Genomic DNA, 24,616 nt, shown 5'->3' with positions numbered 1-24,616 from the left:
TGTGTCACATGATAAGAGAGGGGGTTGTTCTAACGCTTAGGTTGTGGCATTGCTTAAGCTCGCTGCATTAACTTGGTCGCTGTACAGTCAATGAGCAGGGTGGTAATGATCAACCCAACAGGATCAAAATGTTGAGTTCACTGAGAACATAGAAACCATAAATGATACCCTGCCAACAGCAGGGCAGCATTTACCTTTTAATCAACCAGTAGGCCTACCGCAGTGTAACCAGCACCATGAAGCCTAATTTAGCCGAGTGATGAGAGAGGCCCTCTGGGAATCGGAAAGTCGCCGGTTCGACCCTTGGCTCGCCCAGTGTCTTCTGGATTTCTGGTGTCGCTGAGCAAGACACTTAAGCCCTGCCTGCTCTGTAGGCCTACTGTACATGTACGATAAATACCCCAAGGACAACTAAAGGGAACACGAGTATGTGTGTACAGTGTGACACTTAGTTTTTTGTGAACTACATGGTCGTATGACAAAGGCTATCACTTATTTTGCTGATATTGCCTTTTTGTTTTAGTTATACAGTCGGTGAGGAAGACTTGCGACCACTTTGTGGAAGCTAATGGGGATCATAATAAAGAATAAGCCGCTCAGACACAGAGCTATGAGCAGGCAGTGGTGGTGGTTCTCAAAAAAAACCACCATCTGTGGCTGTCGGCCAGTGTGCTGTTGATTTTGGCAATCCCTCTTAAATTATTATTACATTGATGGGAATGAGATGAGGGGCACTAAAGCCCCGGTGTGGTTGTTCTCCAATAGGGAAAGGTAAGGTGATCCATCGAGGGGAGTTTTTAAGGCACCTCCTTGCATGTTGCTGAGCATATGCCAGGACTAATATTGTAAGAAGCCTCCTCGACAGTGTCTCTATGTGGTCTTGGATTTGATTGTCTTGCTATCAAGGTTATGCCTGACAATGTAGCAGTTAAAGCATCATAAATCACGCTCTTAATTCTATTTTAAAACATCTCCAGGGAAATGCACACACACCAAGAAATGTGTGGGTGACTGTAGGCTACCGAGTGAATACAAAGCCTTTGTATATAGCATTGTAGCCCATAACCTAAGGGCTGAACAGAACTGAGCTATTGTCTTTGAATGGGGAACTGCCAATATTTACCTTAGAGGTCAGAGGTCTTCTGATGATGACCCAGATCTTTAAGGGGAATATGACACCCTTATCATACAAATTACGTTATGTATTTGTGTGTACAGCTGTTTCATTTCAAATTTGATAATGTCAACTTTTTGACTTTATGTTCAACATATCACTACTGTAAAATTAATCGTGCTGTAGTGTGCCGTTAGAAAGCATCCACACATCCATCGACCTGGAAGCAGCTAGCCAGGATTCCTTGTGTCTTGTGTGGGTCATTGGGTTTATTGCATGCATTGATTGCACAGCATCGCCTGCTTTGACCTGACTCCCACGACGCAGCCAACTACATTAGTGCTTAGTGGGCTATATTTTCTGTCTCACATGTGCTAGTCACACTTACAATCAGAGATACAACGGGCCACTGTGATGTAGTTGTTGCATGTGCCAGAAAACGCATTCAATTGCTTGAAATGACAAGAGTCTAGTCAAATACCGAATTGTTAAATGTGGAACAACTTTTTAATTTCCATAGGGACAAGGTTGTCTTTCAAAGTGAAAATGCACCGTTAATTTGATATCCCAAGGACGCATCGGTTCACATAATCAATTCCTACATTCAGCAGACTGTCAACAACAGACAGTCAGGCTCATACGGAGGCTGTTCTCATTGGTTCCCACTGCTCCGTCAATCTTAGCCGTTTATCCCCCAATGAACAAACATTCTGAGGCAGTACTTTGTGGAATCGGGTTGCTGTTTAGTTCACTCCCGCTCTCCTCCTCTCACACAGCGATCACGGATTTATTGACTCTCCGGACTTTTAAATAAGGACCCTGAAACGCGTGGTTTTGACAAGGTTGCACAAAGGGGGTCGCGTTTGCTACGTTGTAGCGATTGACTTGTTTTCGCACGAAAACAAAAATGACTCAGTTCAATAAGGGACCAGCATATGGATTATCAGCAGAAGTGAAAAGCAAAGTAAGTACTAGCAACGTTTTGTTTTTATTTATTTGTTTCAATTGTTTGTTTTCGAGTTTTAAGAAATGCATCAAAGTGGAGACTGTAGAGTGAGAGTCGCATTGGAAGTTGATGAATATGCAGCTCAGACTGTAGGCTACATTTCATGCTTGATTAAAGTTGCTGCTAAAAAAAATGCGGCCCCAAGATAAATACTTTTCCTTGCATTGTGGAAATCTTTATGTTCATTGATCGGAACACAGGGGTAGGACTTATTAAAACAATTCTTATGTCTTGAGTTGAAGCTGGAAAGTATAGGACTTATTTTAGTTTTCATATAAATGTTGAAAATGATGAAGGAGTGAAGCTCCATCTCATTGTTCCCATAGGGAGGAAGGCTCCAGCTGGAGGATAGTACGCTATAGTTTATGATTAATATTAGAATATCCACGCGCGTAGGTAAAGACTATTATGTTTTTGTCCGTTAATGATGCCATGTCCCATGTGCCCTCTGTGTGGCAAAAGTTTAGCCCAGATATTCCTCTTTTTAATTTTTTTATCTGAAAACATTTGTTGTTCAAAGTTTCCAAACATGGTAACGTCTAACACAAAGAAGCTTTAAACGTAAATGCATTTGACAAACGACCCGTTGCAATCAGTAACAGTGGTCTGGGCCATTCAAAAGATTTTCCCTCTGTCTCCTAGAAAAATGGCTAAATCATGACATCATTGTGGGGGAGAGAAAAACTGCATGGCAAGGAAAAAGTAGACTATTATCCCGACCTCTCTCCATTATTTGAACCATATTGCCTAGTTTGCTTCTGTCAAAAATGACTGTGTTGTAAAAGACAAGCATCTAACATAACATTTAAAGAAGACAGTCAGAATGTGCAGACTCTTAGCCTCAGTGGTTCTAAACCTGTGGAACCCCCCCCCCCCATATGATTTCAGATGACAGTGAAGTGACAATTTAAGAACTTTTAAGACCTTTTTAATAACTCAAAAGAAAGAAGGAAAAAACAAGCTAATGTGAGCTTGTAGAGATAGATGCTATCTTCACAATATTTGTCTGTGGGACTTTAAATGCCTCAACTTCGACATATTCCATGTGCTTATCCAGAGTCACAGGCACAGCCTCATAAAGGTTAGTTAGAACCACTGGCCTTCCATAATGCCATTTGAGTCTGCTCTGACTGTAAGTGAAATGACAAATCAAATCCATGTCTACTTTTGGAAAATAATATCTTACACCAGTTTTAATTCGTTTCTCCCACTACTCACACACAAAGTTGAATGAACACTGTTCAATTAATGAACTAATTGCCAGAGTGCACATGACCAAAATGGATTCAGGGGTTTGGGGGGGGATGCTGAAGGTTTAATTACTGCCACATAAAGCTACTCTGCAAGTGGTTTGCATTAGACTAGATGCCTGGGATTCCTATACAACCCCCCCACACCCCGCTTCCTGTTTCAGAATGACAATCTCCCCCCCCCCCCCCCCCCTTGCCAATACACACACACACACACACACACACACACACACACACACACACACACACACACACACACACAAAGATACAGAAAGTGTTTAAGATGAGTGAGGAAATTGGAAGCACACAATATTTGTGTATAATGTCATTGTAGCATTAGGATTTCCATTCAATGAAATGAAGGACACCAATTAAAACGGGTTTCTGACTGTCCACTGACTTTGGTCATACTCCATTGTGTGTGGCAGAAATGTGTTCTCATTTGACATGGGTTTGTATTGAGAACCGTCTGCAAGCAGCTCGGCTAGGACGCTGAAATCTGTTTTGGATAAAGCTGTCCCTTTAATTAGTTACTTTTTTGTTATTAGGCTGTACTCTTGTGGCCTTTTTCTGATCCAGTCAGTAATTCAGGAGTCTGCTTGTGCGTCATGCGTCTGCTGCTTTGTCAGGCAACGTTATTTGCTCCCATTCACTTTATAGTTTTTCTTCACATTGTGGCATGACAACTCCCTAGGTGAGGTAATCCACACTTTAAAATGGGCCATATGGGCTTGTCTGAGCAGAATCATGAAATTACCAAAGTATTAGTTCTGCTTCTAATTCTACTTGTATTCCCATAGATATTTTCCAGTGTGACTGCCAACAGCCAGGCTTTTATTGGAGAGCTGGTGATACACATTCAAGACTTTTTGACAGAGGAAATGGAAAGCAGCTTGGTTTCCAGTGTATCTGCTTGTTAACCTCGGATGATAACCAGCTGCTGTCGGTCAGCAACGGTTTCAAGAGCTTGTCAGATTTTATTTTCCCAAGCCAAATATGTCTGCATCTCTGAAACGTTTTAAGTTGACAATCACACTCATTGAAAGCACAAACCTCTGTTTGATTATCTAGAAAACGTTGCTGTTAGGCATTCCAATGGAAAAGTGAAACCTGAAACCTTGGTGATTCCCCGTAATAAAACACTTGGGTTCACCCCAGCCAGTTTTTCAAGGTTTTAACCTTGAGGTAGGTTTAAGTGCTAGCCAAATGTTTGACAGAATGGCAACAAGAGAACACACTCCTCTGTGTCTGACTCTGAGCACATCTGTCAACTTTAAGCACACTTTAAAAATTTCCCCAGGAGGGAATGAGGTCATGAACTTTGATGACTTGCTCGTCTAGTTGTGCAAGTCGGTCTCGTTAATAATGGTAGAAGCAACTTCAAGCAAGTTTAATTTGAGACACTGAGAGAAACACTAGGTTGGGGTTGAGGTGGAAGAGAGATTCATGAGCATTGTGAGACACATGTGCACGCATGACATCTCAGCTGACATCAATTCACTGATTGTCAACCTCCGCAGGCCACAATACAATTTTCTTATTATAGCCTAGTCACTGAGGTACATACAATGGGTTGTACAAAATGCACCAATAGGCTATACCTTGTCCTACCGTTGTCTATTGCTAATGAAAATTGCAAAGTAGTGTGTGTATAATTATAATCGGATGATTGCTTAGTGTTTTTATAATGTTATAATACAAAACATAGACTGTCTTACTGAGCACGAGGCCTGTATCAAGGCATACCTAAGCTAACATAGAACAACAATGTTCTGATTCAATCACTCATCAACCTTCTAGAGGCCATGATGACCCTGAAGTATCTTTGGTAGAGTTTGTTCTTTGCCCCCTTGAAGTTTGGTTTGCCTTTGAGTGGGCGCGTTGATGTCACATCAGGACAACAGTTTGTGTTTCTGTATGCCAGGCCGAAAAGACAACTATTTGGAACAAGCTGTTTTATTATATTGACATGAAAACTGGACTTTCTGAAAAGTCTGCAAAGATATGGTTTAGAGGGAGAAAAAAGGAGTGGAACAAGTATCGACCCCTGAGGGTCAAAGTAATTACTGTTTAAGTGGTCAACTGCCCATAGATTGAACTCGGACTAAAAGCTTTGACACTTGAGCCTCCTTTTGTAAATTCTGTTCCAATGGAACACACCATAGTCCTTGGAGTGTATGCGAAGCCATGTCAGACCTGAAATGGTACCACCAGCCAGTGTTGTCACTAGTCTCATTCCAAATGGCAGGTGATTATATGCCTTGAACTTTACAAAGGCGAGTATTCATATTTGTATACACAAGCCAAGTGCCAATGACCCTGAGGGAGAGGTTACAAAGTTTAGCCTAGCTATCCGCCTGGATCTGAAAAGGATGTCATTTTGGTTTTGCGGTCTCTCCACTGATAACACCTGCCATTACGCAGACTGCCATTTTGTCTTCACGGTCTTTAAACATAAATAAAATAAATTCTCCATTGCACAATTTCCCCACTTTGTCAACACACTGTTCTTACTGAAGAGTTCTTCTCCTGGCTTGTGTATTAAAGGTGCTTGTTCAATGTTTTGGTCAACTGTGGATAGGTATGCTGGTTGTTGACATGCCATTTTCTGTGGGTTTTTGATTGAATACTTTATTTGTCAAAAATGTAAACAGCACAAGGTACAGTCAGTAATTATGGCTAAAAGGATAAATACATAAAAAAAAGTCCTGGGGATTAGTTTCCATTGTGGTCCCATGTATTCAATTCATCAACATAGCCTAAAAATAACACATAATACATGACGTCAATCAACAAATCAAAACACTGAGTCTGACTATTCATTTGAGCGATGTCTGTGTGTCTGTATGTCATAACCCCCTTCTGTAGCACTGCGCAAGACTGCTGCTCGCTTATGGATCCATCTCCAAACGCAACGGCGCTCCGCGCGCCTACACGCCCCTCGTGCAAGCGACATTGCCCTGGCCTGTGCTCTGGCCTCAATATACGCTGCTTTGTAAGCACGTTTGGCACTTGACTTACAGTCATTATGGCCATTTCACACTTCATATTGCACACACCATAGCCTACCTGTAACTTTCATTAGCCAGTTTAATACCCCTGCTGTACATAATTTGGTGTTCATATATTCGAACGGGTAAGGACCAGTATGTACAAAGGAGAAAAAGGGAAAAACTGCAGCAGAAAATTGTGAGACCTTGTGGCCTCCTGATTTTTCAGGACAGTTTTGAAAGAAACCTGATTCATGATAGTGCGTTTGAGGGTTCCCAGGGAGGTGGGGATGAGGGCAGGACCGTGCAGTCAGACAGCTGATGAGTTGAAAATCACCAGGTACTGGCGCTGCTGTGTTCTGTTATTAGAACACTCCCACAGATAGGGAACTCATCCTGGGAGGCAGTGTTTGGCACGTTCCCATGCAATGTGCTGACAACAGAACATTCTGGTAGATTAGCATTGGTTCGATCATTGCCCTGTGATTTCACAAATACTTTTCTGTTGTCAAGGTGACCCAACGGCTCTACTTTTAGATCAACAGGAAAGATTATCTTCCTGTAACTATTGTTCAAGTCCCATTGACGCCAGCAAGTTCATTCTTGACTTATTCTTATTTATCTTGTTCTTTAGAAGGCCATTGCTGAGATTAGTTAGCTAATGTTAGCTGTGGATATATCTGTATAATTAAAGGAGTCAAGGACATTAACATAGAATAACACTGTTCTTATAACTGGCCTTCTAGTTCGGGAAATGGTGCCTTAACCAGAACATCATAATACTTGTTTTAGTTGGAATTAAGTGTAATATCTTATTCTGAAATAAAAATGGCTAACGCTGTAATTATTTCCAGGCAACAGTCTAGATAATGTAACTCTTTTTAATAGATATTGTCGCTCAATTATATTTCTATACACACTGTATATGTCTTCAATTAGACTTATTTTCTTTGTTACTTTTTTATTTTGGCTTATACTTTTCTAGTTCACTTTACATTGATGGCACGCCCATTCTCACCACATGATTTGGTCTGTTGAGTGTTTTCTATGCTATATGATGGTTAAATATTAATGAATAGCAGCTGGACTATTTGTTCAGCCTTGGTTCAGTACTCGGTCATGTGTATGATTCAACAAATGGTTAATCAGTGTGAAAGTGATCGAGGACATTATCACATTCTGTTGTGGTCCTTGTTTTCGCTGTACTTTAGTATATTGTTTGTTTTCTTTAACTGAGGGTGTCCTCAAGGATTAGAAGAGGCGAGAAGCATAGTTTTTTTTGGACCATTTGAAATCCATTTTATTTGCAGCTTTGGGCTCAGAGTAGGGGAGAAGAGGGGCTTCTCAGGGGGGATGCTGTATTTCTGTCAGTTTATTGATTTTCATCTAGTTGCCTCAGGACTTAACTCCCAACATAAGATCCCATCCACTTGTCTTCTAAACTTCATTTGTACGAAATGTTTGCAATGTTTCGCAGCACGGCCACCAGAGAATGCTCTCAGGATTCAGGTTCAGAGATGAAATGGAAAGGAGGGGTCAGTTCCAGTGGGGCTTAACCATAACCTTCCAGATATTCCCCTCAGAAGCTCATTTTAATGACTCCATCAAGATGAAGAAAACTGGATACTTTTTCTTTCTTTTTTCCATTGGCCTGTTTTTGGCAACCCTCCTAGAAAGTAACTGCTAGAGAGAGAGAGAGAGAGAGAGTCTTCTCTAATCATGCCAGCTCTTTCTCTGAGGCTTCTATGTTCTCAGGAATGGCTTCAAAACTCCAGTGACACAGAATGCCTCTGATTAATTCCCTAAATGACAGTGCTGTCAGGCCTGACGTTATGGCCAAAGATGTTCCGCTCTAGCCTTTCCCCTACAACCTCTCATTGAGTTGTGTTTGGGAACATGACATCCCCTTTGCCCTTCACCGAGTGGTGAATTTTGTGAAGTTTTCACTTTTTGCCCTGCCCATTATATTAGAATGTGTGCGGGACATGACCTTTTTTCGCACTGGAGGAATATAGCATGTCATGCTTGACTGGCCTGTTGGTGAAATGTAGACCCCATGTGGCTAATTGGTCGAAAATGAAACAAAGCTTTTCTTTGCTCAGAAGACTGACTGGCAGTCAGTCGGTTTATCTTTCCCTGGCCTTTTTACAGCGTGGCTTTGTAGGAGTCAGGAGACTGTGTGTGTGTGTGTGTGTGTGTCTGTGTCTGTGTGTGTGTTTCGGAGCTAATCTTTACTTTTGGACTGATTGGTGCCAAACTTCAAATGCACATGATCACTGTACTTTTATGTCTTTTAATAATTGTGAGGGCTTCTACCTCAATTTCATTCGTACTTGTACAATGACAAAGAGTTTCTCGTTCTGATTCTGATTTCGCTTTAATTTCATGACGGAAATTAATGGGACTCGGACTGAAACAGATGTGTCATGTATGTTATGCACAACTGAGGTTTATTCGTTGCACAACTGAGGTTTATTCGTAGAATGAATAGTCATTTTGTTTGAGTATCCAACATTTATCGCTATGAATGGACCGGTACAATAAAGTTTCCAGCCATGGTGAGACATGCTGTTACTAGGTGCTGTTTCGACAGATTCGAGAGAACACAATGTATGAGAGTGGTATCATGAGAAAAGTCAATCAATCAAATCAAGTCATGTGTACAACTGACTTCTGTCATTTCCTTGGACGATGGACAATACCCACATTCACACATATTAAAACACAATAATTTCTTTCAAAATAGAAGCTCGGGGTGCCGGGACGATTTGGCCGCTTTTACTCTGTAAAGCTCCCCCTTCCGTTCCGGACAAAAATCAGGAGACATATTTTTGCTTGCTTACCTTGCTATCGTTACGATAAAATCGCTCGATGATTCCTCGCGTTCATATTTTTAACGAGAGGCAGGTCAGAACTTCTCAGAAGTCAGAAATGAAGAGCTTAGTATATCCATCTGATCAAAACCACAGAGAGAGATACGAGGGATTCTTTCTGCAGCGGTAAGCAGGGATGTCCGCACACTGTTTCTCTGCTCCCAGGATATTCTTTATTGGACCCACAAGGGTCGAAACGTTGTACCAATAAAAAACATCCTGGGAGCAGAGAAACGGTGTGCGGACATCCCTTCCTTTTCATTGTACGCATATTTTTGACGAGCTCCTGTAGAATTTATGGAGATGTGCGTGCTTCCTGTTGGAGCCTTGGAGGCCAACTAAAAAAAGAAATCTGAATATTTTTCTCGTTCGATATTAATGAAAATGCGTCTGTTGGATTAGTTATGACGTTCCCACACATCGTACGGTCTAAATGGGTTCAAGTCTGTGACTTATGTCACAGGCTGGCCACATGAAGTCATGATTCGATTGCTGCATCATATCACAGAATAAAAAGCTTGATTCTGGATTTGTCTTATTCTAGAATTCTCCTAATTTTCAGCTTGTTTACAGCATTTTTACTACTGTACAGATTCCTACTTCATGCCATTGCAGTTAAGCCTAAGCCTAAAATGTATCACGATTTCCAATGGCAAATATCTGTGCTTTGCTCATTTTAGTGACCTCCAGAATCAAGCCCCAACTGAACTAATCTAGTGCTCATTTGACTTTGCCAAAAAAAAAAGACATACAAATATAATTTACAAAAGAAAAAATAGTACATTGCTAACGAGAGAAAAGCTTGGGTCATAATCTCCCCGCAGCTGAGCCGACCCTCACAAACACAAAGAGCGAACTGTGGTGAGAGGATGAGTCGCCAGATGTTTGGTCTCTTGCTGTCTTCCCCCTGCCATTTGCATCCAATAGAGTTCAACTTGTTTTTCTTTGGTTGATCCGAGTTGTCTTTAGGATAAATGGGAGAGCTCGCTGCTCAACCGATGCCAAAAGATCTTTGGGTCCGATCCTGATTTTGCTAAGTTCTAGAGACCACAGATGTACCGTTGTTTTAGTGCAAAATGTTCTTAAATCAATTAGATTTAGTTTACTTAAGCAAGCAAACGGGTAAATATAAAAGATGGACATGAACTGAACCTTGCTTTATTTAACCACCTATATATCAATTGGGCCCTAAACACATTACTGAGATGCTGTTTACAATGAGCTATGGTGGGGTCTGTGCACTTTATATTCACACCAATATTGTGTTCTATTGTGCTGTTAGAACCAACTGTATGTGACATACTTCTGTGAATGCTTCCTTATGGGGCTTGTTTTTCTCATCGAACGGAATAATAGAATAATACCAACATTCTATGGGGAACAAGGAACATAACCACAGGCTATGGGACATGTTCCAACTTCCAAGGGAGGCCATCGGGCAAGAACAAAGTCTGCCTGCTCTATTTACTAGAGCTTTGTTTGCGTGCACATGCAGAGTGTTTACTAGGGGCTAAAAGGATAATCAGATGTTAGATTCACAAGTCTCTAAAATAAATACTGTGCTCAAATAGAGACTGAGGACAACCTCCCAGATGTCATGGTTAAAATTAAAACTATGCTGTGTCGCAAGACAAATCTCAGTGTGAACTGACAATAAAGTACTATATCATATCATATCATATCATATCATATCTGGAGTCTTTAGGGTGGTCCTTTTCTGTTGGGGCAGTGACATGATTGGCTTCCTAATAAGCAGTAGGTGTAGATTTAGTGGCTTGTTGCGGAAATACCTTACAATTAGAAATCCCAAGACAATGGTAGGCAGACATCTCTAATTGTCTGGTATCCCGACACTAATTAGATTACTTCAAATAAGATTGATGCTTTTTCTGTTGAGGTAAAAGTCTTCTTTTCAGAGACTGTAATAATTTCCATAAAAGTATTGCAAAACTGTTTACAAAATTGGAATTGTAACAATTGGCATAATAGGGGCACGGGTCGGTGGCGCAGTCAGTACTGTAACGCTGTCGCCTCACAGCTAGAAGGTCCTGGGTTTGATTCCCGCTGGCGCTGCTGTGGGTGCTGTGGGCGTGTTCTCCCAAAATTGTGGGATAAAAAAAAATATATAGGAAAAAAACAATTGGCATAACAAAACAAAAATATGTCAGTACCAAGGCTTATGCATCCCAGTAAGTTTATTTAACTTTATATAGCTGAACCTGCCGTAGCTGCGTGTTTGTGTGCACAGGGTGACGAGACATCTCCTAACCTAAACATTCAACTGTCTGATGAAATCCTGGAACCACCAGGGATTGCCTCTTATCTGACACGCACTACAGTGATGGTGGACAATGCACATTGAGTGGGAGAGGAAATGAACATGTTTGACAAAATGTGCTTGGCAAAGCTCTCATGAAGTCACGTGTCAAATCTATGAGTCCAAGAACTCTCTCTTCTGCTCTGTTCTTTCTGATGCTCTGTTTCCCAAACAGTGGGTTGGGAGGGACCCATCGTTGGGATGCAGCCAGATTCTTTTTTATGGGTTGCGAGTAAATGCCCCTTTTTTGTGTCTTCAATTAAAAATATCTATTCAAATCAAAAATTATATTTCCATAAATACATTTAAGAAAGTGTTAGAAGTAGTGACAATAGCGGATCTACAAGCTCACAACAGCTTGTGGATCTTTTTGAGGGGGATTTTGGGAACCCCTCCTCAGCTGTTTTCAATGTGTCTAGAGACGGAGGGCTGTATTTTGCGTGTCTTAAGTACCAGGTCTTATTCCCTAACTTGAGTAAACTAAAGACCTGGAGGCGTGGTCAATGCTCTTTGGCCACTCAGAATAGCCAAATGGCATTGATCAGGTCTTACTCAAGTTAGGGAATAAGACCTGGTACTTAAGACACGCAAAATACAGCCCGGAGAGTTAAAAGAAAGCAAGGGCTCGCAACTCACTTTAAGATGCTCCAAACTTTATTTAGCGACAGGCAGGCAAAAAAATACGACGTTTGTGGTCTTTGTCAAGTAAAGTAGAGACGGAGAGTGACCTCAGAGGCTTTCAGACTGTACCTCGGATTGCTCGGAACACCACAGCTGTGGGAAATGGACACATCCTGTATCTCTTGACAATCCCTTGAGTGCAAAGTTTGGGACTGTGATTAATTGGTTTCAAATTATATCAAAGAATTGGTGTTTTAGCCATCCTTGTTTATTTTTTTTGTCATCAAAGTTTTTTAATGATTTTCAATAAAGCATACAAAATACACATGACTTACACAAAAACAAACAAAAAACAACTAGCAGTCAAAAAAAAGAAAACCCCTGGACAACACCCCTCCACACTCTGTTGTTGACACGTGGTTATATCATATGTAATGTACAAATACAAAATGTTACTACAACAATCCTTTTATATATAAATAAAAGTAGTCCCATATCTCATGGAACTTCCCTTTGACGTTATTCCTCCTGGCAATTGAGTATTCAAAGGATGCAGTTTCAGTCATAAGTTGGTCCATCCTCTTATTTAATTCCACTTCATTTGTCTGGGAATGAGTTTGTTTTTGTCTGCAAGTAAAATCCATCAGGGATTTCTAAACAATCCCAACACTAATAAAGTTGGACCGGACATCACAAATAAATTCCCATAACAAAGGTTAAAGGTTCGGCTTTTTGTAGTTTATCTCTATACTTAAATCATGGGTTTAGTGGTATTCCAAAAAAAACATAAAAGCATGTATTTTCTCACGCTGGTGTTCTTCTTTTAAGACTAGTCTTTCCTAGTGTTATGACTGTGATGTCTTCATCACAATAACACACCTGAAACCTCAAATTGCATTGATTTGCCCCTTTTTTGACAACAAATAGAGGGAACGGCTGTATTGTCAAAGCAGTCGTTGCAGGGGTTTTCTGACCAGTGACATGTGCTGTGGGACAATCTGTGAACAGTAAAGTAATTACTTTTCTCTTTGCACGTTTAGATTGCCCAGAAATATGATCTACAAAAAGAAGAGGAGCTTCGCTATTGGATTGAGGAGGTGACAGGAATGGCTATTGGGGAGACCTTCCAGAAAGGATTAAAAGATGGAGTCATCTTATGCGAGTAAGTGTGTGTGTGTGTGTGTGTGTGTGTGTGTGTGTGTGTGTGTGTGTGTGTGTGTGTGTGTGTGGTGCGCGAGTGGCAAGTTGTGCGCTTGGAAATCGGCAAAGAGATTTCGTGTAGATGCAAAAACATGGTTCAATTGCAGACTCTGAGCCAACTCGGACCTCCAAGTCTAGAGGGTTTAAGTGGTTAATGACGGCATTGAATGTGTTGTCCCCCCTTTAAAAAAAACCTTCCTGTTCCTCCAGATTGATAAACAAACTGCAGCCTGGTTCAGTAAAGAAAATCAACCATTCACAGCTGAACTGGCACAAGGTAAGACTTGTTCGCTAAACCTTCTATAAAGTGTTCACACCCTCCAATGATAATGGGAGCCATTTTTATTTAAGGAAACGGTAGGAAGTTTACAACATAAAGAGGGCATTCAAGTCATTTAAGAGTTAAGACCTGTCGCTGCATGTCGTGCGATGAGAAGAAGGCCAGACATTCATTCATTAAGCTTTCGCTACTTTCAGTAACAACTGGCCTGTTATTGAGCCTTCTCTTATTATCTGAAGAAGCTAGACTTGGCAACTCTCATTCTTCATTTTAATATTTTCTTAAAGGTCCACTGATCTCTTTGGTAGAGGTTTGGGTTGTGTCTTTGCCATGTCATGATGTAACTAGTGCAATTGACGAGATATCTCACTCCATTGCGCCAGAAATTATAAGCTCTCTGGTTACATAATGAGAAGGTAAATACATAATCTGTCATTAATTAGTTTATTTTGCATTCATTTTCCACTTTTATTTAGTATTTTCCTGACTTTCAGTTATTTTGTTTGTTTTTATTCTGTCTAATTGGTTTTCTTTCAAATATTTTTTCTGCAAAGCAGCTTTATGTGTTAAAAGGGGTTGTACAAATACAATTATTGTTGTTGTTATTGAATGCCCCACTCCTACGTTTTCTCTCCAGCTGGAAAACCTTGGGAATTTCATCAAAGCTACCCTGGGCTATGGCCTGAAGCCCAATGACATCTTTGAGGCCAATGACCTGTTTGAGAATGGGAATCTGACTCAAGTCCAGACCTCGCTGCTATCGCTAGCGAATATGGTGAGTTGTCCACCTTTCACATGGAGTACAACATTGCCTCAGCATTAACGTGCATTTGTGTCTTACAAATTCCACCATCAATAACCATGAACCATCTCTGTGACTCTCTAGGCAAAGACCAAAGGCATGGACACAAAGTGTGACATCGGGGTGAGATACTCAGACAAGCAAACACGGCATTTTGATCATGAGAAGATCAAAGCGGGCCAGTGTGTCATTGGACTACAGGCGAGTTATGCTAAATATTCTTATTAGTTACGGTAGATTCACAGGTCCTCGTAAAGTATATTATGCCATCTCATACAATATATTTTTCCATTTTATCCCTCCCCCCACAGTTATCGTCATCATTAAAACAATATAAAAAAATAAATAATTGAGTACAGACACACAAAAACAACAAAAAGTCCAGTCCAATCAAACAACCATGCATATTTAATAAACCATCTTTGGGTCAAAGATGAAACTTAAATTTTGAGACGTCCACATATTCTGGTTTCATCCACTCATCCCCTCCTATGTAATTGGAAGTAACAGGATTCTATTGTGTGGCTCTGTTCTTCTCCTCAGATGGGAACAAACAAGTGTGCAAGCCAGGCCGGAATGACCGCTTATGGCACTAGAAGACATCTTTATGACCCAAAGACACAGACAGACAAGCCTTTCGACCAGACGACCATAAGTCTTCAAATGGGCACCAACAAAGGAGCCAGCCAGGTGAAAGCTAACTTACCCCTTTAAAGTGGTCGTCTCCCTAAAGTGAACCTTAACAGTGTGGCGGTACTGAAAGGAGGTTTTGTGTTTTAAATGCCAGACTTTGCCAGTAGTCATTTATTATTTTGTCTTCATTCAATTCAAGCACAGTTAGAGGTTTACATTGACAATAGAATAGAGGGCTACTTGACCGGTAACCTGTCGGATGCTAGTGTGAAATTTGTTGCCAAAACTGAGACGGCAAAGTTTTGTCTCGTAGAGCACAAAGGTACAAAGAGCTTTTATCTAAAATGCATTTGCTTTTGCTCGCTACCTATTGTAGGCTGGCATGTCGGCCCCAGGCACCCGGAGAGACATCTTTGACCAGAAGCAGCAGCACCCCATAGACAGCTCCACCATCTCCCTGCAGATGGGCACCAACAAGGTGGCATCCCAGAAGGGCATGAGCGTGTACGGCCTGGGCCGCCAGGTCTACGACCCAAAATACTGCGCCAGCCCCACAGAGCCCGTCATCCATGCCAATGGTAGCCAAGGAACGGGCACCAACGGTTCAGAGATCAGCGACAGTGACTATCAGGCCGAGTTCCAAGAAGAGGAGTACCAGGGAAGCTACCACGAGGACTACAACAGTGCCCATTACAATGACCAGGGCATTGACTATTAGTGACCAAGCCTCCCCCCTTATGCAGAACCGCTAGTCGGAGCAGTATTAACATGTGTATTTTATCAACACAACAGAGCAAGTCTTTTGCTATCCTCGCTAGTTTTCTTATATTTTGTTTTGTTTTTAATTCAAGCGTAAAGAGAGAGAGATATTGCCTTGAGTGCTTTACTATTCCACCTCACCAAGCAATGGTTGTAATGAGTTATAGTCATAAGCATAGAATGGTGAGATACAGTGTTGAAAATCCTTATTTCTTTTGTAAGTTAGATTGCGTTCTTTTTTTAAATCTACTGTTTTGAAGCCTTAAGAATATATGGGACACTGTGAAGTAGTGATAACTTTGTTGAACCAGCTTTGTGGCAAGTTACAATCCTTTTTTGAATTTCTGGATTTTCTACGATGGTGATTACCTGTAAATGAAACATTCCTGTGTAGCAGTCTTACATGTTACAGACTGATTATAATCATGTGCATTTAACCCTTTCTGTTACCACTTTCATAGGGCCAATCAAAAATGTTGATGCGCAGCTTGAAAGGGGTTGAACCATTTGGATGAGCCAGTGTTTATACTGTTTTCATTTTCATGAATCCAAACTATGAATCACTGGAACAATTTGCCATTTTCCTGAAGTGAAGAGTGAGTACTTTCTAATGGCTTTTCTGTTGCAGTGGACGACCAGAAGTTACTCCCATCTTATGCTTTCACATAGGGACAGTCATATTTGTGCCATCATGTTTATTTTCCTTTATTGCATTCCCAAACTGTATTTATTGCCATGCCTTTGACTATAAACCAGTCCACTGTTGTATTGTTTTTAAGAAAAAATTTATGTTTTAAATAAAGCCGTAAATTCCTTGTTTTCTCAAAGTATCTCCATACATTATGTAGCTCCTACTAGGAATGCATCAGTACACACTAAGGACCAGAACTCTGTCCATGTTCAATCTGTTACAAAACTACAATAGCTTGTATGTAGGGGGGAGGGGTATTAAGCTATCCGGTTCCATGGAATAGTTTTGGGTTATGGGACAAAGATGAAATGACATAGGAATATTATGGTAGTTTCTGATTTAAACTTGGTGGCAATCGGATTTGAGTGAGATTTAAAATATGTAGATTAATAAGTAGATTTGATTATGGTATGACAAATTGACATGGAGGTTTTTATGCGTGTTAAATCGGTTTTATGTTCTTACTATCCGAAATCACTTCCACCCATTACAATGCCCCAGTTCAATGCAGCACACTCAAACCGCCTGTTCTCTCTGGGCTTCAACTCATCTTTCTACCGTGAATGGTATTTTGAAAGCCTTTGTACACAACACATTGAACAGTGCAAGTTCATCTCTTCTGTCCCTTTACCACGTAGTCATTGAGGGGCCAAGAGAGCGGTTTGAGGACAGAAGAAAAGTTATACTCTGTGTACTGAGATGGATGACTGAGCTAGTTCTAAGGGAAGCCATTGGTGTTTGACATGGGCTGCAGAGCAAGGGTAATGAGTGCAAGGTCTCAATCTGGAAAGAATGTTAAGAGCTGCTAAATGGGGTACTGACTTTTGATGCCATTTAATGTAGTCTTCCATGTCACTTTGTTAACATGTTACCTGTAATGAAAATGGAAAAGACAAAACAGACTGTCTACTCATGCCGACTGCATCAACATTTCCACTCCATAGTGTACTTGGTAGTTTTTTCATATTGCTGAGTATTTCCGTTACCAAAGTGACATAATTTGAGCTATTTTAGTGTCCTGCATGCCCTTGGTCGTGCTGGTTGAACTTAGTCAAGTCCCATTGTATGTGCAGCCACAACGATCAAACAAACATGTCTGTAGCCAAGGGTCAGTCCCAGCACTAGGGGATTTCATAATGGTGAGGACAGAATGAGCAGCCAATGGGATTCATGAGAATGCCATGGCATTCATTCAAGAGCCCCGTCTCTCCCCCCCCCCCTCCACAGCCCAGTCCACTGCTTAGGAATAATCACTGCTTTGTGCAGGCCTGTGGAATCCAGGACGAAAACGCAAGACTCAATTATAGAGAGGGAGTCCAAAAAGGCCCGGTAACCGCGGCAACCACGGAGGGCCTTTAAAGGGAAGGCAGAAAGCCGACCCGTCTTTGCAAGAGCACGGTGGCATACTGTACACCCACTGAGGCAGCAGCTGCAACACTGTGCACACGACTGTAAGGGCCCGACCAAAGACATCACGTCAAACAGCCAACTCCAGTGTCTCTGCTGTATCACGGTATCCCCGTCTCTGATGTCAGTTCTACACATTTATTTCAGTCTGCTTTAGAAGCAATTGATGCATTTGTGTCACCAACATCAGCATAGGTTAGTGAAATCCTCACCTACGTAACGTTAGGTGAGGATTTAAGTTTCCATTCAAAAATAAAACACAATAAAGTGTTTGAAACATTTAGGAAAAGATTATGTTTTGTAAATTGTTATAGGCCTATATATAAATGAATACAGCCATAATGAAAAGGAGAAAAACACCAATATTCTTCAGGGACAGATTCAATATCTTGACGAGCATGCCCCAGTTTTCTTCTGAAATCCGACCATGATGCCGTGCTTGCGTCCAGGGCAGTGACACACGACGAATGCTGCCTCTCCTCCAAAGACAATAGGAGCTGGGACTGGGAGGAGTGTCGTAGTGTCTGCGAGAACATTTCTAAGCCTGGAAGGCCTGGACTTTATTAGCTGAGAGCTCCAAGCCGCCGCTCCCCGGCCCGTAACTCAATGCACCTCTCTCTGCGCATGGGGAATGAGTGGGAGGGTGGGGGAGGTGTATTTGAGGTTCTGGCAAACACATGCACGTGTGTGTGTGTGTGTGTGTGTGTGTGTGTGTGTGTGTGTGTGTGTGTGTGTGTGTGTGTGTGTGTGTGTGTGTGTGTGTGTGTGTGTGTGTGTGTGTGTGTGTGTGTGTGTGTGTGTGTGTGTGACTGTGTGTGTGTGTGTGTGTGTGTGTGTGTGTGTGTGTGCGCTTCAGCTGACAGGCCGCTGATCATCATGAGATACAGCCCCTGCTGGGTGAGTGCAGGCCGAGGTCCAAGAACTTGTGGGAGTGCTTGGAGAGAGAGAGAGAGAGAGAGAGAGCAAGCAGAGGCCTCAGAGCAGCTTCCATCTCAAACTGATTGGAGGTGAGTCGTGCTCAAAATGGCCACCCACTCTCATCCCAGGCCCAGCCTAATTCCTAATTCCTACTACCAAATTCAAAACAATGAAAATAACAATGTTGTGAGTTGACCCTAAATATGACCTGTTTTCCCTCTACCACCAACTATCTCAAGCCAAACTGTAAACCACTGAAGCCCTTATACTTGGTAAACTAATTCTTAGTTGACCTGGGTTGGTCAACTAGGCTCTTTGCTGAAAATAGTCGATCTACAAGTTTACAACGTGCCACAAAGTGATGCATTGTGAGCTTATGGATGAGTTATTTTCAGCAAATGTTCCCCCGTGAATAGAGATGGTAAGTTCCAATTGAACACGGCACACAATATATATCTTATCTCATAAGCTAATAGGCAGATTGCAGATGAACCCTAGTGACCTTGGTGACGCCATGGCCTTCCCTCTAGTCTGGTGCCACTCATGGAAACAGGGTTTATTGGAGGAAGAGGGTTTAGGGGGGCAAGTTTGTTTCACCTCTCATATCATATTTCTGTAGCCTAATAACCAATAACGACAGTCAATATTTAAAGTCACTATTCTTCTTAATAATAAACACAATTTGTAAAGTGATATACTTTATAGCAGTGACTGAGACAACAGGCTGAAAATGTATTTACGTCCACCCAAATGGTTGTGGCACTGAGTCACCTTTTGACTTGTGCAATCTGGGTCTCGAGTTTGACACCTCTGCACTAGAGGTTGGCTTCTGTAAGCACAAACAACCGTTATAATGATTCTGTTGTTATTTGCCATCCATCCATAAGCCCTCTGGCACCAATGCACCTACTCTGTTTACCTACCAGTCAAACAAGACCTTCCTGTTGAGATAAAGTGTTGAGACACTGGGCAGTGTGCACGTGACAAGCACGGTAAACAAAACTATTGTGTGACAAAAGATCCACAACAAGATGGATCAACTGTCCCTCCTCCCAAGTCAATGACCTGCTGAAGACCAACATTGCTAACCTAGAGATAGTAGCCTACTGTTGTGTGAAAGAATTGCAAGAGTCACAATGTCATCAAATTATCTTGAGCCAGGGACCCCCAGAAGCAAAGATTTGAGTTAAAAATGTTTGCTTTAAAAATATATATCTGGCTTCAAAGATTCTTTTTAAACAGCGAAAGCAACCTAAAATGGCACAGATGCTTTCCCGTTTACTGAACACGGAATATAATAAGAGAACAAAGAACACTGTCTCTCTGTACAGTCGGTATAGCACTTATCAAACATTAGCCTTAACAAAACATGCTAAGCACCCGCTAGTATGTGTGTAAAGCCCATATGGCCTCATTTGTAAAGAGGCACATGGCTATAAAGATCATCTGAGTTGGGTGATAATGTAAACCAGCTGGCCCTGCATGCTGGGAATAGTTTCATTCCATACAGTGGTTCATGCTCCCATGGATATCGATTACATCACCACCAAAGGTGACGATTGGAGCATCTACTTTAGCTCGTCGTCGTCAGGTGATATTGGTCTAGTTTGAATGTTTGTGCCTTTGTAAACGTTTTGCAGGAGATACAAACGTTATCAACTACAAATGACTTACTTGTATCTCCCATTGAGTGTAAATGCCTGAAACTGGGTGAGAGAGGGTAACATCATATGGGAAGTGAGCAGCAGCGGTGGTAAAGGTACTACTTTTTTTTCTTTAATTAAAAGTATCAATACTGCAATGTAGAAATGCCAGAATTCAAAACTTATTTCAGTAAAAGTGCAAAAGTGGCATCAAAATATACTTAAAGTACCAACAATAAAAACTAGTCTTGTACCATGTACCACTACCATCTGTGAGCTTGTAGATCTGCTATTTTCAAATAGTCAACGTATAGGGCTGAAGTGGTTAACGTACGATTTTGTAATAATAATAAGAATCTACAAAATAACTTAGTAACTAAAGTTTTCAAATGTGGTGAAAAAGTACATTTTGCTTTTGAGATGTAGTGGAATGTATGAAGTATTGAAAAATGGAAAAATGGAAATATTCAAAAAAATTAAATAGTCCCTCAAAATTGTAGTTGAGGTACTTGAGTAAATTTCCTTAGTAATACTTTCCACCACTGGAAGTGAGAAGGGGTTCTTTAAAGGGGAATACCACTCATTTTCAACATTTTACTATGTCATTAATATACCTTAGAGCTGTTGTGTGGAAATATATTTTTTTAAAGTCCCCCCATTCTGTGTTGCCTAGAACTGGAGGTCTGAAAAAGATCATTAACATGGTGAAGTACATCTTGATGACATCATCAAGAAGATGAAGTAGGTTGAAGTAGGTTACAATTGTGAGTTGTGACGTCAGCTCAGACACACAATGGAGTCACTATACCTCCAATGTCCTCCATGTTAAATACCTCAGGCCATGACTGGAAAGTGGTGAAGCAACACTTCAACTGTTTAACTGCCAATTAGGAGCACCAGTTCTGACATATAAAAACCCCACGGTAGGTATAGAATGTAAAGCACGCACGAAGGAGGGTGGTTATCTAAATTCCTCCATCCAACATATACCACGCAGATCTTTAGACAGATCATATCTATCTTGATTTAATAACCTGTAAGACGCCCTGAGGGCTAGAAGCCATAAAAAGGGCGAGGTCGTGTGCACGCATCCGTCTAGGTGACGGCAGACGGCAGACTGCTGGGCGAGCGCTGGCGCTTTGGCATGGGGGGTCAGATCAACATATGGAATTAATTCTGTACTGGCCATATATGGAGCGTGTCTTGAGTGTACGGGGTTTGATGAGGTCAAATCAACATATGGAATGTCAGAACAGGAAGGTCGGATAGGGAAGGATCAACATATAGGATATCAGAACAGGAGATCTAAGGGTTTGAGGTCAGATGTAGAGTTGCTGGCCGGTTCCATATATGCAGATCTAGGTGATGATCCCGTCTTCTCCATGTATGGTTATCCAGGGTTAGATGTGGTCCGTGTCGTGATCTTGTATAATGGAGATGGCCATATATGGTGGCGTGATGTCAGGAGGCGTGACCATATATGGAGGCGTGATGTCACGAGGCGTGGCCATATTTGGAGGTGTGATGTCACAAGGCATGAACATATATGGAGGCGTGGGGTGTCTAACGGGCGGACGGGAGATGCAGGTTTTCATAGTAAATGCGACATACATGTCGCAATCAGGTGCAATATGCTCTTTCATGAATGACGAGCAAAACATAATGACCTTTTATGTAAGGCAGTCTTATGAAAGGGTGATGAAAAAGTGTCCATGCTGTATGTAGTGTCACACGGATGCATTTGGGTGCATAGTGCATACATTGAGAAACCCCTCCAGCGTTCTCTCCCATACTGAAAGCATCCATTATTTGGACAGATATTTGTGCCAAATAGAGAGCCGGGCCAGGTAGAAATTAAGCCATCTGTCTGTCTAGCTACAGACTGAAGAATCCAACACAAACACCGGCTATAGCAACAGTCAACCCCACCCCACCACACCCCACCACCGCTCCACTCCACCCCCACTCCTCGCACTCCCCTGGTCTGTGTGTTTTCTTTCCACACCTTTCCACAGAGAGCCCTCTGTCCCTCTCCAGAAGAGCTCCTTTCAGTGGCTTTTGTTGGGGGATAAATCTGGCCACAGCGCTTTAGCTGACCAGTTGAGCTCTGGCTGATGAGTCTGCGGAAGGTTAGTTCCGGTAGGTTACGTAATCCTCAGCTCCATGCACTTTCACCCATGCTGCACACATTCCATTACATGTATACACGCATGCACGCACGCACGCACGCACACACACACACACACACACACACACACACACACACACACACACACACACACACACACACACACACACACACACACACACACACACACACACACACACACACACACACACACACACACACACACACACACACACACGCACGCACGCACGCACGCACACACACACAGGCATGTACATATACAGAGAGTCATGTACATATACAAAGAGTATTTGTTTACAGCTCAATTCCAGAATTAGCTGTGGAAAGGCTTGGCAGTCGGGGCTAGATTAAGTCATCGTTCCTGCAGTTCTAAAGTGGCCTGAATCTATTGCCATCAGATGGATGTCGTCTGACAAATGTATTGGATGTTGAAATCAGCAAAAATCTGACATGGCATCGTCCACCTGAATTAGATTATCAAATTGACCCTATCCCTGACCCCTAATAGAATAAACTGTAACTGATGTTCTACCATTTATTTATCTCATTAATTCAGCAAGACAGCGTCCAAGTGTCTCTGGGCAGTGCAAGGGTTGAGTTACAATAACTTGGGGGAAGGGGTGGTGATTATTGGCAGTTGGCCTGCATGAGGACAACCATTATCTATTACAGAGGAGCTATTATCCGTCAAACTACTGTCCTTTTTCTACGCTCAGTAGGCCTTTAATATTGTCAAGCATTGACAGTACTGTACTGAATAAATATTGTCAATGCTTTCACAGCAATGGCACAGCTAAACCATTATTAATTTCATTGCAGCTGCCTTTCTCACGTCACAGTGTTCTATTGGGTCACCCTGCCATGTTGTTACCCTTCTGTAGATTCTGTAGAAGTTACTACGACATTAGATGATGAAGATTAGGTTTAGCAGCCCTTAACTGAAGGATCTCCGTCATGGTGTCCATCAACATGATTCACACTTCTGTTGTCTTTTATTCTGTTCCTTTTAAGTCTCACTAGGGAATACAGACACTCTCTAATGTGTAATGTCACAACAAGTCTGTGCCTGTGATGTTCAGTCTCATGATGGAGTTAAGTCTTGACGACTTAACACTGGACACTTCTGGCCTAAGCGAATAACATCATTATTTTGGACAGAATTAAATGTTCCTCGATTCTCGTGAGAGATAAGTCGGAAAAGGAGGAAAGAGCAAAGGGCAGAAGCTTTCTCGGCAGGCACTAAAATGGATCTTTCCTGATTCCACTTTTTGAAGTTCAACCAAAGCCAAATATATCAGCCTAAATAAATATCAACATGACCAGTACATTCATTCCATCTACAGTAGTGTCCAAATTAAATGTCACCGACAGAAGCTCGTCCATCTGGCTGCGAGCTCATCTCTTCCACGTCTGACAGAAAAAGACACTGGAGGGGGAGAGAAGGAACGGGTCTCATCATGTCACAGCTGGGGTCTCCACTCTCCACGTTGGGTGCCGGGGGTGTGGTGGAGACAAGGCTCCTCTTGTCTGATGTGGATTAGAGTGAGAGAAAGAGAGATGGGGCGCGGCGCGAACGATGTGGGTACAGTGATTCATCACAGCCTGTGTGAGTCAGGGAGACTGTGGCCCCTGTGAAGTCTGGGGTCAGGGTGCATCCCGGCACAGAGTGGAGACAGAGAGGCACTGCAGATAAGAGGCACTTTGATCCACAGCTCTCTCACAATGCCATCAAAGTGTATATCGCCGAGCAGGCTTATTGCCGTTATTCCAAAGCGCAGTATGCGAGCATGACGGCATACATCTACACAGCATGAATCAATGGGCACCAGTCAGCATTTGGCACCGCAACACACATAAGGACTGTGTTTTATACTGTCTGTGATTTTCTGTGTTCATTTGATGTGTGGTTCCATTTGGGTCCACATTTACAGTGTTATGTTTTCTGAAAAAATAAATAAATAAT

The 24,616-nt window shown here is 41.9% G+C and overlaps 1 protein-coding gene across 1 annotated transcript; it reads left to right on the top strand.

The window, feature by feature from the left end:
• Positions 1–1,836: 1,836 nt before the first annotated feature.
• Positions 1,837–16,660, top strand: cnn3a (calponin 3, acidic a). The gene is made up of 7 exons (XM_083777929.1): positions 1,837–2,078; positions 13,212–13,333; positions 13,582–13,648; positions 14,289–14,426; positions 14,538–14,654; positions 14,997–15,143; positions 15,463–16,660. The coding sequence occupies exons 1-7, from the start codon at positions 2,022–2,024 to the stop codon at positions 15,802–15,804; spliced, it is 990 nt and encodes a 329-aa protein (XP_083634055.1). The 5' UTR covers positions 1,837–2,021; the 3' UTR covers positions 15,805–16,660.
• Positions 16,661–24,616: the final 7,956 nt, after the last annotated feature.

The sequence above is a fragment of the Protomyctophum parallelum genome, assembly GCF_964188405.1.
Source record: "Protomyctophum parallelum genome assembly, chromosome: 12".
NCBI classification, from domain to species: domain Eukaryota; kingdom Metazoa; phylum Chordata; class Actinopteri; order Myctophiformes; family Myctophidae; genus Protomyctophum; species Protomyctophum parallelum.
This window is presented reverse-complemented; position numbering and strand designations above follow the sequence as displayed.

Excerpts from the sequence above, each read along its gene's own strand:
- cnn3a (XM_083777929.1), top strand. The coding sequence starts at position 2,022 with ATGACTCAGTTCAATAAGGGACCAGCATATGGATTATCAGCAGAAGTG. Across the intron at positions 13,334-13,581 it reads GATGGAGTCATCTTATGCGA|ATTGATAAACAAACTGCAGC; the intron begins GTAAGTGTGTGT and ends CTGTTCCTCCAG. Across the intron at positions 13,649-14,288 it reads CACAGCTGAACTGGCACAAG|CTGGAAAACCTTGGGAATTT; the intron begins GTAAGACTTGTT and ends TTTTCTCTCCAG.